Here is a 15,459-nt window from a genome sequence, read left to right on the forward strand (position 1 = left end):
TATTTTGTTAAAGCCCACGATATTGAATGGGTTTCTGCCCAGATTTCCTGACAAAGTATGCGGTAATATTACTCAAATCTTGCCATATTTATCGCCATAGTAAAGTATTTCTCCAGAGTTAACTGACATCTGTTGAAATGTTATTTCTGGGCAAAGGCTTCCCCACAGTTGTATTTCTATTAATTTCTAATTATAGAAATATTCACTCACCTGTGATTCATAATGACCACATATGATCTGGTCTATTCCCACTGAAGGCTTTCCTAGACTTTCACACTACATAGGTTTTATCTCAGTATATTTTTTGGACATAAAATGTCCTAAAATATTTTCACCAAGGCTGGTTTTCAGTTCAGTTCAGTTGCTAAGCCGTGTCCAACTCTTTGCAACCCCATGAACCACAGCACGCCAGGCCTCCCTGTCCATCACAAACTCCTGGAGTCGACCCAAACCCATGTCCATTGAGTCGGTGATGCCATCCAACCATCTCATCCTCTGTCATCCCCTTCTCCTTCTGCCCTCAATCTTTCCCAGCATCGGGGTCTTTTCCAATGAGTCAGCTCTTCGCATCAGATGGCCAAAGTATTGGAGTTTCAGCTTCAACATCAGTCCTTCCAATGAACACACAGGACTGATCTCCTTTAGGATGGACTGGTTGGCTCTCCTTGCAGTCCAAGGGACTCTCAAGAGTCTTCTCCAACACCACAGTTCAAAAGCATCAATTCTTCGGCGCTCAGCTTTCTTCACAGTCCAACTCTCACATCCATACATGACCACTGGAAAAACCATAGCCTTCACTAGATGGACCTTCGTTGACAAAGTAATGTCTCTGCTTTTGAATATGCTGTCTAGGTTGATCATAACTTTCCTTCCAAGAAGTAAGCATCTTTTAATTTCGTGGCTGAAATCACCATCTGCAGTGATTTTGGAGCCCAAACAAATAAAGTCAGCCACTGTTTCCACTGTTTCCCCATCTATTTCCCATGAAGTGATGGAACCAGATGCCATGATCTTAGTTTTCTGAATGTTGAGCCTTAAGCCAACTTTTTCACTCTCCTCTTTCACCTTCATCAAGAGGCTTTTTAGTTCCTCTTCACTTTCTGCCATAAGAGTGGTGTCATCTGCATATCTGAGGTTATTGATATTTCTCCTGGCAATCTTGATTCCAGCTTGTGCTTCCTCCAGCCCAGCGTGTCTCATGATGTACTCTGCATAGAAGTTAAATAAGCAGGGTGACAATATACAGCCTTGACATACTCCTTTTCCTATTTGGAACCAGTCTGTTGTTCCATGTCCAGTTCTAACTGTTGCTTCCTGACCTGCATATAGGTTTCTCAAGAGGCAGGTCAGGTGATCTGGTATGCCCATCTCTTTCAGAATTTTCCACAGTTTATTGTGACCCACACTTCAAAGGCTTTGGCATAGTCAATTAAGCAGAAATAGATGTTTTTCTGGAACTCTCTTGCTTTTTCAATGATACAGCGGATGTTGGCAATTTGATCTCTGGTTCCTCTGCCTTTCCCAAAACCAGCTTGAACATCAGGAAGTTCACGGTTCATGTATTGCTGAAGTCTGGCTTGGAGAATTTTAAGAATCACTTTACTAGCCTGTGAGATGCGTGCAATTGTGCAGTAGTTTGAGCATTCTTTGGCATTGCTTTTCTTTGGGATTGGACTGAACTTTTCCAGTCCTGTGGCCACTGCTGAGTTTTCCAAATTTGCTGGTATATTGAGTGCAGCACTTTCACAGCATCATCTTTCAGGATTTGAAATAGCCCAACTGGAATTCCATCACCTCCACTAGCTTTGTTCGTAGTGATGCTTTCTAAGGCCCACTTGACTTCACATTCCAGGATGTCTGGCTCTAGGTCAGTCATCACACCATCGTGATTATCTGGGTCATGAAGATCTTTTTTGTACAGTTCTTCTGTGTATTCTTGCCACCTCTTACTATCTTCTGCTTCTGTTAGGTCCCTACCATTTCTGTCCTTTATTGATCCCATCTTTGCATGAAATGTTCCCTTGGTATCTCTAATTTTCTTGAAGAGATCTCTAGTCTTTCCCATTCTATTGTTTTCCTCTATTTCTTTGCATTGATTACTGAAGAAGGCTTTCTTATCTCTCCTTGCTATTCTTTGGAACTCTGCATTCAAATGGGTATATCTTTCCTTTTCTCCTTTGCTTTTCACAGCTATTTGTAAGGCCTCCTCAGACAGCCATTTTGCTTTTTTGCATTTCTTTTTCTTGGGGATGGTCTTGATTCCTGTCTCCTGTACAGTGTCATGTACCTCCGTCCATAGTTCATCAGGCACTCTATCAGATCTAGTCCCTTGAATCTATTTCTCACTTCCACTGTATAGTCATAAGAGATTTGATTTAGGTCATACCTGAATGGTCTAGTGGTTTTCTCCACTTTCTTCAATTTCAGTCTGGATTTGGCAATAAGGAGTTCATGATCTGAGCCACAGATCTTGGTCTTGTTTTTGCTGACTGTATAGAGCTTCTCCATCTTTGGCTGCAAAGAATATAATCAATCTGATTTCGGTGTCGACCATCTGGTGATGTCCATGTGTAGTCTTCTCTTGTGTTGTTGAAAGAGGGTGTTTGCTATGACAAGTGCCTTCTCTTGGCAGAACTCTGTTAGCCTTTGCCCTGCTTTATTCCATACTCCAAGGCCAAATTTGCCTGTTACTCCAGGTGTTTCTTGACTTCCTACTTTTGCATTCTAGTCCCCTATAATGAAAAGGACATCTTTTTGGGGTGTTAGTTCTAGAAAGGTTTGTAGGTCTTCATAGAACTGTTCAACTTAAGTGCAGCCGAGAGGAGCTATCCCACATCCAAGGTCAGGGGCAGCGTCTGAGAGGAGATACCCCATGTCCAAGTAAGGAGCAGAGGCTGTGCTTTGCTGGAGCAGTCGTAAAGAGATATCCCACATCCAAGATAAGAGAAACCCAAGTAAGACGGTAGGCACTGAAAGAGGGCATCAGAGGGCAGACAGACCGAAACCACAATCACAGAAAACTAGCTAATCTGATCACACGGACCACAGCCTTGTCTAACTCAATGAAACTAAGCCATGCTGTTTTGGGCCACCCAAGACGGATGGGTCATGGTGGAGAGGTCTGACAGAATGTGGTCCACTGGAGAAGGGAATGGCAAACCACTTCAGTATTCTTGCTTTGAGAACCCCATGAACAGTAAGAAAAGGCAAAAAGATAGGACACTGAAAGATGCACTCCCCAGGTCAGTAGGTGCCCAATATGCTACTGGTGATCAGTAGGTATGCTACTCCAGAAAGAATGCAGGGATGGAGCCAAAGCAAAAACAATACCCAATATCCACAATGTGGATGTAACTGGTGATAGAAGCAAGGTCTGATGCTGTAAAGAGCAATATTGCATAGGAACCTGAAATGTTAGGTCCATGAATCAAGGCAAATTGGAAGTGGTCAAACAGGAGATGGCAAGAGTGAACGTTGACATTCTAGGAATCAGCGAACTAAGATGGACTGGAATGGGTGAATTTAACTCAGATGACCATTATATCTACTACTGTGAGCAGGAATCCCTTAGAAGAAATGGAGTAGCCATCATGGTCAACAAAAGAGTCCGAAATGCAGTATTTGGATGCAATCTCAAAAAAGACAGAATGATCTCTGTTCGTTTCCAAGGCAAGCCATTCACTATCATGGTAATCCAAGTCTATGCCCCAACCAGTAACGCTGAAGAAGGCTGGTTTTACCTGAGTTGTTTCGTACATTTTTCCATCAATATAAAATATGCTGTAATCACTAAAGATAATACCACATTCTTTGCATTGCAATTCTTCTCTGCATACTATTTCTTGAGGGTCTGCAACTTGTTACACACTTCCCCAAAGAGACTACCTGTGATTTCATTTATGTTTAACATGGATTAACAAGTGGGCAAAAGCCTTCCCACATTTGCTGCATCCACAGGGCCCCTCTCTGGTATGTTTCATTGATAAACCTTGAATCCTGACTTTGTGGTAAAGACTTTCCCATATTCACAGCATTCATATGGCCTCTTTCCCATGTGAATTCTCTAACAGGTGATGAGATCATTTTTGTGTAAAGAGAATTTTCCACATTCAGTACGTGCAAAGAAGCATTTCCTGAGTAAAATCTCTGATGTTCTATCCGGCATGTCTTCTTCCAAAATGCTTTACCACACTCGCTGCATTTGTATAGTTTCTGTCCAGTGCAAATCTGCTGATACATATCTAGAGTACTCCTTACAGAAAGTGAAGTCGCTCAGTCGTGTCCGACTCTTTGTGACCCCATGAACTGTAGCCTACCAGGCTCCTCCGTCCATGGGATTGTCCAGGCAAGAATATTGGAGTTGGTTGCCATTTCCTTCTCCAGGAGATCTTCCCAACCCAGGAATTGAACCCGGGTCTCCTGCGTTGTAGGCAGACGCTTTACTTCCTGAGCCACCAGGGAAATCTAAGCCCTTGCCATGTTCATTACATATATATGGTTTCTCTCCAGTATGAGTTCGCAGGTGTGCATTAAGCTTCCTTTTTGAGAATAAGCCTTTGCCACACATTTACTGCATATATTGGGTTTCTCTACAGTGAGTTCGTTCATGCACAAGGAGACTGCCTTTCTGAACAAAGCCTTTTCCACAATCACTGCATATATAGGGTTCCTCTCCAGTGTGAGTTCATTGATGTCTGATGAGGTGGGCTTTGGCTGGAGAAGCATTTCTGCATTCACTGCATACGTAGGATTTCTCCCCTGTATGAGTTCACTCATGTACAATCAGTTGGCTCTTCACAGTAAAGCCTTTCCCACAATCACTGCATGTAAATGGTTTCTCAGTAGTATGAATGCACTGATGTACAAGATCACCCTTCGTAGTGAAGCCTTTTCCAGACACTACACACATAGGGTTTCTCTCCTGTATGAGTTTGCTGATGTATGATGAGGCAGTGCTTCGTTGAAAAGCCTTTCCCACATTGACTGCACATATATAGTTTCTCTTCTCTGTGAGTTTGCTGATGTGTGCTCAGACTGTTCTTCAAGGTGAACCTTTCCCACATTCACTGCATATAAAGGGTTTCTCGTGTATGAGTTCAACGGCGTGCAATAAGACATCTCACTGAAGCCTTTTCCACATTCACTGAATATGTAAGGTTTCTCTTCTGTGAGATCCAACCAGTCCATCCTAAAGGAAATCAGTCCTGGATCCTCATTGGAAAGACTGATGTCGAAACTGAAACTGCTAAACTTTGACCACCTGATGCGAAGAGCTGACTCATTTGTAAAGACCCTGATGCTGGGAAAGATTGAAGGCAGGAGAAGAGGATGACAGAGGATGAGATGGTTGGATAGCATCACCGACTCAATGGACATGGGTTTGAGTAAATTCTGGGAGTTGGTGATGGACAGGGAGGCCTGGGGTGCTGCAGTCCACGGGGTAACAGAATCAAACACGACTGAGCAACTGAACTGAACTGATTCTCCTTAGCCTCTCATTTTTCTCATTAGCATAGTAATTAACAGAGGTGTCCAACATCCACAGCCTTGAATGAATTGAGATGATGTTATCAAGTTTGTCATAGTTCTAGTTCAAAAAATGCTTACCAGGGACTTACCTGATGGTCCAGTGTTTAAGACTCTGTTCTCCCAATGCAGGTACCCATGATTCAATCCCTGGACAGGGAACTCAATACCACATAATGCAACTAAAGAGTTGGCATGCTACAACTAAAAGACCTCATGTGCCACAACTAAGACCCCACGCTACCAAAAAAAACCACTCCAATAAATTTTAGGGATCATGTTCAGTGTGCTTTTCAGGGGGGCAGGACTGAATCTAGAGTGTAAAAATTAATAAAATGTTTTTGGAGTACAACTTGCAATTGCTCAGTTTAAATCTTTCATTCTTCTAAAGGCACCAATCAACAGAAATTCAGAAATTATCGTTGTGAGAACAAACATGCACAAGGATATTTATGGCATCAATTTTGACAATTTTAAGGAAGTAAGAAATCTTGTGATCATTACATAAACTTACTCTTGTATCTCTGCATTCACACCTTTGGATAGTGCCCCAGCATGACTCTGATGAATATGTCCGATGGGACAATAGCAAGCTTGATGCAGAGGGAAGAAAGACTTGCTCACTGAAGCATGTTCTACTCTCTTGGAGCTCTCCTAACACATTGTAATAGAGCCCAGGCTAGGCACAGGATGAGATACTATGTGAAAAGTCACCCCACCCATTCCAGGGATGATATTTCCAGATATGTGGAAAAAAGCCATCTAGATCATGTAGCCACCAGTCAGGACAGCCCACACTAGACAATTTAACTCTCAATCCACGTACTAGAGAATTAATAATTAATGTTTGCTGTCTTTAGATATTTTTAGGGAGGTAGATTTGCAATGCAGTCAAAGGTAACTAAAACCAATAGAAGTGTACATTAGTAGGTGATGGGTTAAATAAATCATGGGATGGATCTTCATAAACACTATAGACATAAAAAGAATGAAGAAGCTCGTGATTGGTACAGATACTAAGGAAAACAGTACACAGGTTCCTCAAAAAATGAAAAATAGGAGTACCATAAGATTTAGCAATTTGGGTATATATCTGGAAAAAAATAAGAACTCTAACTTGAAAAGATATGTTGTTACAATCAGTGTTCAGGGCAGTGTTATTTACAACAGCCATGACATGGAAACAGTCTTAAGTGTTCATTGTCAGATGAATGGATAAAGAAATTCAACCATAAAAAGGAGGAAATCTTTCCATTTGCAACCATGAGGGATATTAAGTGAAATAAATCAAGCTAAGAAAGCTGAATATTCTATGATCTCTTTTATTTGTAGAAACCCCCCCCCCCAAAAAAAAACCCAAACTTATAAATAATAACAGACTGTGTGCCAGAAGCTGAAAGAAGGGTGGGAGGGCAGAAATGGTGAAGGTCGTCAAACGGTACAAACGTCCTTATAAGTCCAATAATAATAACAGGATTGAAAATCATTAGCTATGAGGGAAATGCAAGCTCAAGATCAGATATGACTACAAACCTAATAGAATGGGTAATGTAACATATCACAATACCAAGTGCTGGTAAGGATGAACAATTGAATCATGTGTTGCTAGCAGAATGACTAAAATACACTTAAAATACCAAATGCCAGAGAGGATGTGGAACAAGTGGATATCATACACTGCTGGTGAGAATGTAAAACGGTAAAGTCACTCTCGAAGTGAGTTTGGTAGTTTCTTTTAAAGCTAAACACAACTTTCTTTATGTCCCAATAATCATACACCTGAATATATATTACAGAGGAATGAAAATTTATGTCCATCCAAAACCCTGGATGCAGATGTATAGCACCTTTCTTTATAAAAGTTGAAACCAGGAAACAATACAAACTTATCTGAAGAGTGAATGGATAAACAAACTGGTACATCCAATAATGTAGACTACTCAGTAATAAAAATAAAGCAATTCAACTCAAAAAAGTCTTAAGAGCAATTTCCTGAGGGACAAAAACAGATTACATGGCCCTTATTAATAAAAAATTATAAATTTGTATCAATAAATACAACATAATGTTTAAAATCCGGTTATAAAAATTAATTTCATAAATGACAAAATTATATTGATGGAAAACTGACACATAGTTGCCAGAGGTAGGTTTGGATAGAAGGAGTGACCATAAAAAGGTAGCTTGAGGGTGTCTGTGTTGATTAAAGTTTTACATTCTGGAGATAGCAGTTACACAAAATCTATGAATGTAATAAAGCAGCTTAGAATTCCAAAAAAAACTATTTAAAAATTCATGTAAAAAATCTAGGGAAATCTAAATTCCAAAGGTTAAGAGTTAATGGTTACATAAAATGTTTTTATGGGGATAAGTTATATAAGGGATACAAGGGAATTTTCTGGACTACTTTTGCATTTTCTTATAAGTTAAAAATGATCTCAAGTTATCCATTTTATAAAAACAACTTTGAAGGTGGTTTTATAAAATATTTGGTTTTATTTATAAACTTAGTTAAGCAAGCTGCAAATGTATGTACCTATTCCATTTCCTTTTTAAAACACTTGCAGTAACAATGATAAAAGCAAACAACTTTTATTTAAAACTATGGAATTACTGGAACTTCCCTGGTGGTTCAGTGGTTAAGACTTTGCCTTCCAATGCAGGGGGTGTGGGTTTGATACCTGATTTGGGAGCTAAGATCTCACATCCCTTGCAAAAAAACAAGCAATACTGTAGCAAATTCAACTAGAGTTGGGAGATGGTCCACATTTAAAAACACACACACACAAAATTATGGAATTATTCACAAGGAAATCAGAAACAAGACTCAGGTGCATCATCTGATGTCTGATGAGGTTACATTTGTAACAAAAAGCACTCAAACATTTATTATTTTCATAAAAATTCATTCCTTTGTAAGCCCACTGATATTTAACTAAAGGTACTCTACCTTTAGCATGTTCCTAAAAGTTTTAATTTCTATGTGATTCCCTGACAAATGATGAAGCAGAATGCTTCACTGAAATCTTGCCATATATACTGTCCTCTTAAAAATATTTCTCCAGTGTGACCTCTGACACTCACTGAGGTCTTCTTTCTGGGTAAAGACATTCCCATGGTCATCGTATTTCTTTTTTCTTTTCTAAATCATACTTCTACAATGAGTTCACTGATGATCAACAACAATCCCTGATAATAAAGTCTATCTTCCCACTGATGACTTTTCTAGTCTCTGCATTCACAAAATTTGTCCAAGTGTATACGGAATATATACTTTTCAGACATATAATGAAGCCAGAAAGTTTTTCCCAAGGCATCTCCACCCTGAACGTATCAAGGGCTTTTCCAACATGTTTTCACTAACAGAAAATGTGAGGTAGGATCATTAAGGCACTATTGCATTCACGATATTCACTGGATTTATCTCTGGGGCAAACCCTTTCATCTCCTCATGGTCCCCCATCTGATAACAACAGGTCATCCCATGACTACATTCTGCTCTGCTAGAAGCACTGATGCTTAAAGTCTTAGCTGTCACAGAAGGCATTTCCCCAATCATTGCATTAACGGGGCTTTGGTTCACTCATAAAAAATGATCTGGGACTCTGTTAAAGGCATTTCCAACTTGACTGGATCTACCCATTTCTCTGATGTGCATTTTCTTATGTTTCACAAGATTTGACAAGTGGGAGAAGGCTTTCTCACAATCACTGCACCCATATGGTCTCTCTCCTGTGTGAGTCCTTTGATGGACATTGAGTACTGACTTTGTGGTGAAGGCTTTTCCACATTCATCACACTCATAGGGTTTCTCTCCTATGTGAATTCTCTGATGGGTAATGAGACCATACTTGTGGGAATAGGATTTTCCACACTCAGTACATACAAAGGGAGTCTTTCCCGTGTGACACCTCTCATGTTGTATGAGGCATATCTTCTGACTGAAGGCTTTACCACACTCATTGCACTCATAGGGTTTCTCTCCTGTGTGAGTTCGTTGGTGTATAATGAGAGTGAGCTTTGTGGTGAAGCCTTTCCCGCATTCGTTACACCGGTAAGATTTCTCTCCCGTGTGAGTTTGCTGGTGTACCATGAGATTACTCTTTACAGTGAAGCCTTTCCCACATTCACCACATATGTAAGATTTCTCCCCTGTGTGAGATCGCAGGTGTACCGTGAGATTACTCTTCACAGCGAAATCTTTCCCACATTCACTGCACAAATATGGCCTCTCTCCAGTATGAGTTCGCTGGTGTACAGCAAGATAGCGCTTCATGGTGAAGCCTTTCCCACACTCACTGCATACATAGGGTTTCTCCCCCGTGTGGGTGCGCTGATGCACAGTGAGATTACTCTTCCCGGAGAAGCCTTTTCCACATTCACCACATACGTAAGGTTTCTCTCCACTATGAGTTTGCTGATGTGCAATCAGATAGCGCTTCATGGTGAAGCCTTTTCCACACTCACTGCATACATAGGCTTTCTCTCCTGTGCAGGTTTGGTGATGTACAGGGGAGCTGCTCTTCACAGTACAGCCTTTGCTGGGCTCACTGGTTAAGTGGGGTGTGTCTCGTGTTTGAGTTTTCTGATGTTTAGTTAATGTGACATTTCTGGAGAAGGATTTCTCACATGGATTACCCCCACTGGGTTTCTCTCCAGTATGAACACTCTCATGAGAAATAAGCTGAGATTTCCTGCTGCATGGCTTCTCACTTTCAACACAGGCTAGAGATTTCTCTATTTTGTGAGTCCTCTGATGCTTAAGGAATTGGAATTGAGCACTAATGTGTTCTGTACTTTCAGGAAATATAATTCCAGAATACAACTGTCCACAATCACTATGTAGAAAGGATTTCTCATCTCCATTAAACTCCACAGGGTTCTTTATTCCATAGCTGCTCTTCTGGTTAATTAAACTTAAGCTTGATTCCAAAGCTTTTCTATGTAAGTTAAATATATGATCTTGAATTAGGGTGAAATGTGTTTTGCTCAGATGAACACTCTTTCTAAATGCATTCTGTTCATTGCACTGTTGCATGCTCTTCAGAAATCTTTGGTTTCGAGAGTGCTCTGGCAAATAACTGTCACCTTTCCGGATTCCTAAGAAAAAAGGAAATGATAAATTATTTCATGAGACTGGTATGGGATGAAAGGCTTAAAAAATGACATGGTGTGTGGGGGTGCTCTTTATTATCTACCATGTAATCCCAGTATAAAAGTATAAAGATGTATGAGGAAGTGAATGAATATCAGATCCAAAAAGAGACAAGGAATATATTTAAAGCTAAATACCCAGAAAGAGTTCTCATCTGGATAGATGAATATGGGGAACAGCTGTTGAGCATCAGTCACCCTCACAGCTGTGACTCCTTCTCTAGAAAAAACTGGAATATGACTTCCTTGGTCACTCCCATTGCTGATTCTAACTCACTTACCTGGACAAATTCTATTCCGCATTTCATTTTCTATTATGCATGGTTCTCTTCCATGTTCCAACTTGGAAAGCATATCTGGTTTGGTACCTTGATATCCTGATCATGAGAAATGATAAAAGACTTAGATGCAAGAACTGGGTTATGGTATGTCAAGATGGGAAAATACTGCATTTTATTTATTTAACATTTACTGAATTTTTAACTTTACTGGATTCCTATTAAGCATATCACATTTTATTGGATTCTACTTTTTTAATTGGAGTATAATTGCTTTACAATGTTGTGTTAGTTTCTGCAGTACAACGTGAAATCACCTATGTGGATACATATATACCCCCTTTCTCTTAAGCCTCCCTCTCCCCTTACCTCCACCTGTGCCGAATACTGCATTTTAGAAACAAAATTTCTTGTATGCAAAGCAAATGTTCTCTTTCAGGGTACAGGAGATTACACCTCTTGGGAGCCAGACAGGGAACAAAAACATCTAACTCTTTGGAAGACCACAGGGACTACAAAGCTTTCATCAGGTGATGGAGAAAAGTCCAGTGACTCGACACTCATAAATGACACTGGGAGTCATCCTTACCCAGTGACACCAAATTGTTATAGTTCTCCAACATCACATCCCAGTATAGGTCTCTCTGAGCAGAATCCAGGAGCTGCCACTCCTCCCAGTTGAACTCCACAGCCACATCTTCCAGTGTCAGCAATTCCTGTAATAATAAAGTCCTGTATGATGTGAATTCCTTTCATCAATATGGAAGAAACATGAGAGAAGTTATTCTGATTTTCACCATACCTCCTGCATCAATATACTTTTCTCAAATACATTTCAGTTAAAAACAAAATCCTATCTTTCTATGTATACATTTTAGCACCTACCTATTTGCATAATATCCAAATGACATCAGGACAAATAAAACAGTCCTACATTACCATGAAACTTCACAGCCAATATAAGAATCAACTCTGAACAGACTCCACATCTGAAATTTACAAGATAATGTTTTTAATACATGTAAAAAATAGCAGAAACTATACAAGATACATCTGCAGCAAAGAAAAAAAATAAGTTGATTAGGAAGATTTGAAAACAAAAACAAAGAAAAAATATAGTAATGAATCAGTATCTCAACATCTAAAGGTGAAAATTTTCAAAACTGATTAAACTCTCCAAACCCCAGGCTCAGGAATCCCAACAAATTCCAAGCAGAAAATCTCTAGGTAGGGACAGCAGACTAAAACTATAATACACAAATACAAAAGGGAACTATAAAAGCAACCAGACACAAAAGATAGATGACCTACAACAGAACTCAAAAAACATAGAATATTATCTTCAAAGTTCTGATTTTTGTGCCAAAAAGTCAGACATGAAGTCACTTGGTACCGAAACACAGGACTCCATAGAGTCCTGGGCAGCATTCTCTCCTTCCAGCCACACTGTATGACAGTACTCAGGAGTACTGCTAACCAAGAAAGCTCACCTAAAGTCCAGTGTCCAGAATTTTTATTGAGGCTCCCTTATATATGTATGATTTACTGAATCACTGACCACATGGCTGAACCCCACAACCCTCTATTCACACAGCTGGTCTTTGGGGCATGGACAGCCCTCGCCTTGAATTGTCTTATTAGCACAAATCCTCTAGGGCCCACATGAGTCACCTCATACATAAACTATAAAGTGTGGTTGCAGTGGTCTGGGATGAAAAACAAGACACTCCTAACACATGGGTAATTCCAAGGCTTTAGAGATTACCTCCCAGAAATTAGGGACAAAAGTTAGTCAAATTCCTTACTACACACTAGGTATTCACGCCCCTACGAGGTACCCTTCCCTTGAGCATGGGCTGAAATGCTTCTAAAAAACAAAATGCAGCAAAAATGCTGTGATACCAATTTTAATATATATATTTTTTTGGTCTGCATGGTATGTGGGATTTAGTTCCCTGACCAGGGCTTGAACCCATGCCCCCCTACAATGGAAGTGTGGAGTCTTAACCTCTGAACCACCAGGAAAATCAAGACATGCATTTTTAAATTAGGCTATATATATGATTTCCATCTTGCTCACAGAATCTGTCTGTTGATGACTTTGATGAAACAAGATGGCACGTTGGGAGGCCCATGTGAAAAGGAACTCATAGTGGTCTTACATGAGCAGACAGATAGAATCTAAGGCTCTCATTTGATTTCTGGAAATGAATTCTGCCAGTAACTATGTAAGTGAACTCAAAGTGTATCCATCCCCAGCTGAGTCTTGGATCATGGTCAAGGAGTACTGAGCTATTATCAGTGAAGCTTGCATATTTCACGCTGAATCTATTTCTCAAACTCAGAATCTCCACCACTGTTCACCAAAACATAGGTTGGATTATGTTATTTTCTCATTTCAAAGGTTAAATATTTCACTTCTATCAAACTCCAATGACTGTTTTATTGAGAAATAACTGACATATATCACCATATAAATTTAAGATGTAAAGCATGATGATATGATTTACATATATTGTGAAATCACTATCACAACAGGTTCAGTCAACATCTATCTTCTCGTGTAGATACAACAAAAAGAAAAGGAAAAAGCTTTTCTCCCTGTGATGAGAACTCAGGATTTGCTCTTAACCACTTTCCTATATATCATACAGCAGTGTTAGCTATAGCCATCATGTTGTTCATTACATCCATAGTACTTATCTTACAACTTGCTTTCTTGAGTATGATTATGAAACTCACGGAATTTTATATACCTATATAGGTAATGCTCTTCAGTAAACTGCATTCATCTTTCTTTTACATGCATGATTGGTACCAGGCCAGGGAGGAGCCCCTCAGAGTCAGCAATGTTGTTAGGAGTATCACTCCATATACTTAAGTGACATAAACCATTGAATCCCCCAGAGAGCTGATCTGCTCTCTCCTCATAGTCAACACATATCATGGAGCTTTTCATGTTTTTCTGGTTGTGATGTCTGCTAAGATAATAAAAAGTGACAGCTGATGCAATCCACAGGCTCCACCACAGTCACACATTCTCTTCTAATACTAGGCATCTGATGTGATCCCTATGAACAATACATTCCTGATTCACTTTGTCCTGATTCTGAATTCAGAGTCCAAATGAATTTCTCCCCAGAACCCAATCATCCCCAATTAATACTTTGTTTAGTTGAGCTATTATTTTTTTCAGCTTACCACAAATCTATTAGACAATAAAGGAAAGATATAACAAAAAATCACCTGGGCCTTGATCATCTTCTGTGCTCAGGAAATAGTAACATGGATTCTGACTTCTGTCTCTTCTGCATTTACTGTGTCATTCTTAAAGACAGAAATCTTGGCATTCACTTAAAGATGTCCCCTGGAACGATGATATCCAACTCCAAGAACCTCCTCTTTCTTCCCTAATTCCTTGACTTGATCACTCTTTCTCCTGGAGAGCCTGGACCTGTGGGCCGAAAAGCAAACTGACTTTGAGTGTACATTTCCTCTTGGCCCAAACACTGTCACTGTGGATATGCATTTATCCTTAAAGGGACCTCAGTATTTCCAGCTGTTCCTTTATTTGCTACCTAGAGGCTTTCATACTCTGATACAATAAGACAAGGTTAGGAATGGGTGAAAGGTGTGGCTTTCTTATGGAAAGAGGAAGTGGCGTGAATATTAAAGGGGAAGAGGGAAAGCATAGGCAGAGCATGATGCCTCAGAGCCTGATGAAAGCTCAGGGCAGATCAAGTTTATGGAAGAGAACACACGGAAGGTTCCAAGAATCTGGATACTCCATCTGTGAAATGCACGTGTACCCTTGCACCACTTCAAAAAGTTTTATATACTCAGTGGGTACACACACCTCAGTTTCAAGAGGATACCATGAAGTTGATCTTTAAGGTTGTCTTACTTCTCTTTGTGTATTAAAAGGATTAACCTTGCCCAACAGAGGTTGAGCTTTGCCCTTAGTTCCTGGGAGGAAACCTCTAAGCCTTCAGAATGTCAGGCCTGATTAAGAATGGCTTTGTTTACCTGAGAGGCTAGGGCCATACAGTCTATGCTAATCATGTGGTGAATGCTTATGGTGTGAATTAGAATATGCTATGCTAATTATGGTGAATGCTTATACTAATCTAGTTCAATGTTTACTTTAAAGCCATGGTAATAATTCCAGAAAAACATCTATTTCTGCTTTATTGACTATGCCAAAGCCTTTGACAGTGTGGATCACAATAAACTGGAAAATTCTGAAAGAGATGGGAATACCAGACCACCTGACCTGCCTCTTAAGAAACCTGCACGCAGGTCAGGAAGCAACAGTTAGAACTGAACATGGAACAACAGACTGGTTCCAAATCCGGAAAGGAGTACATCAAGGCTGTATATTGTCACCCTGCTATTTAACTTCTTTGCAGCGTACATCATGAGAAATGCTGGGCTGGAGGAAGCACAAGCTAGAATCAAGATTGCCGGGAGAAATATCAGTAACCTCAGATATGCAGATGAC

The 15,459-nt window shown here is 39.9% G+C and overlaps 1 protein-coding gene and 1 pseudogene across 3 annotated transcripts in view; both read right to left on the bottom strand.

Annotated features, from left to right (window-relative positions):
* Positions 1-4,567: 4,567 nt before the first annotated feature.
* On the bottom strand, positions 4,568-5,123 carry LOC113875846 (annotated as a pseudogene).
* Positions 5,124-6,834: 1,711 nt separating this feature from the next.
* Positions 6,835-15,459, bottom strand: part of LOC113875578 (zinc finger protein 432-like) — an 85,226-nt gene continuing 76,601 nt past the window's right edge. For 2 of the 3 annotated variants that reach the window (XM_027514102.1, XM_027514101.1), the window contains exons 2-5: positions 14,205-14,412; positions 11,548-11,674; positions 10,962-11,057; positions 6,835-10,626 (exon numbers count right to left, since the gene is read on the bottom strand). In XM_027514102.1, the coding sequence (XP_027369903.1) occupies positions 9,110-10,626; positions 10,962-11,057; positions 11,548-11,674; positions 14,205-14,219 (1,755 nt within the window). In that variant the 5' untranslated portion in view covers positions 14,220-14,412 and the 3' untranslated portion in view covers positions 6,835-9,109. The remainder of the gene's footprint in view (positions 10,627-10,961; positions 11,058-11,547; positions 11,675-14,204; positions 14,413-15,459) is intronic. The other variant, XM_027514103.1, reaches the window with a different exon arrangement.

The sequence above is a fragment of the Bos indicus x Bos taurus genome, chromosome 18, assembly GCF_003369695.1.
Source record: "Bos indicus x Bos taurus breed Angus x Brahman F1 hybrid chromosome 18, Bos_hybrid_MaternalHap_v2.0, whole genome shotgun sequence".
Taxonomy (NCBI): Eukaryota; Metazoa; Chordata; class Mammalia; order Artiodactyla; family Bovidae; genus Bos; species Bos indicus x Bos taurus.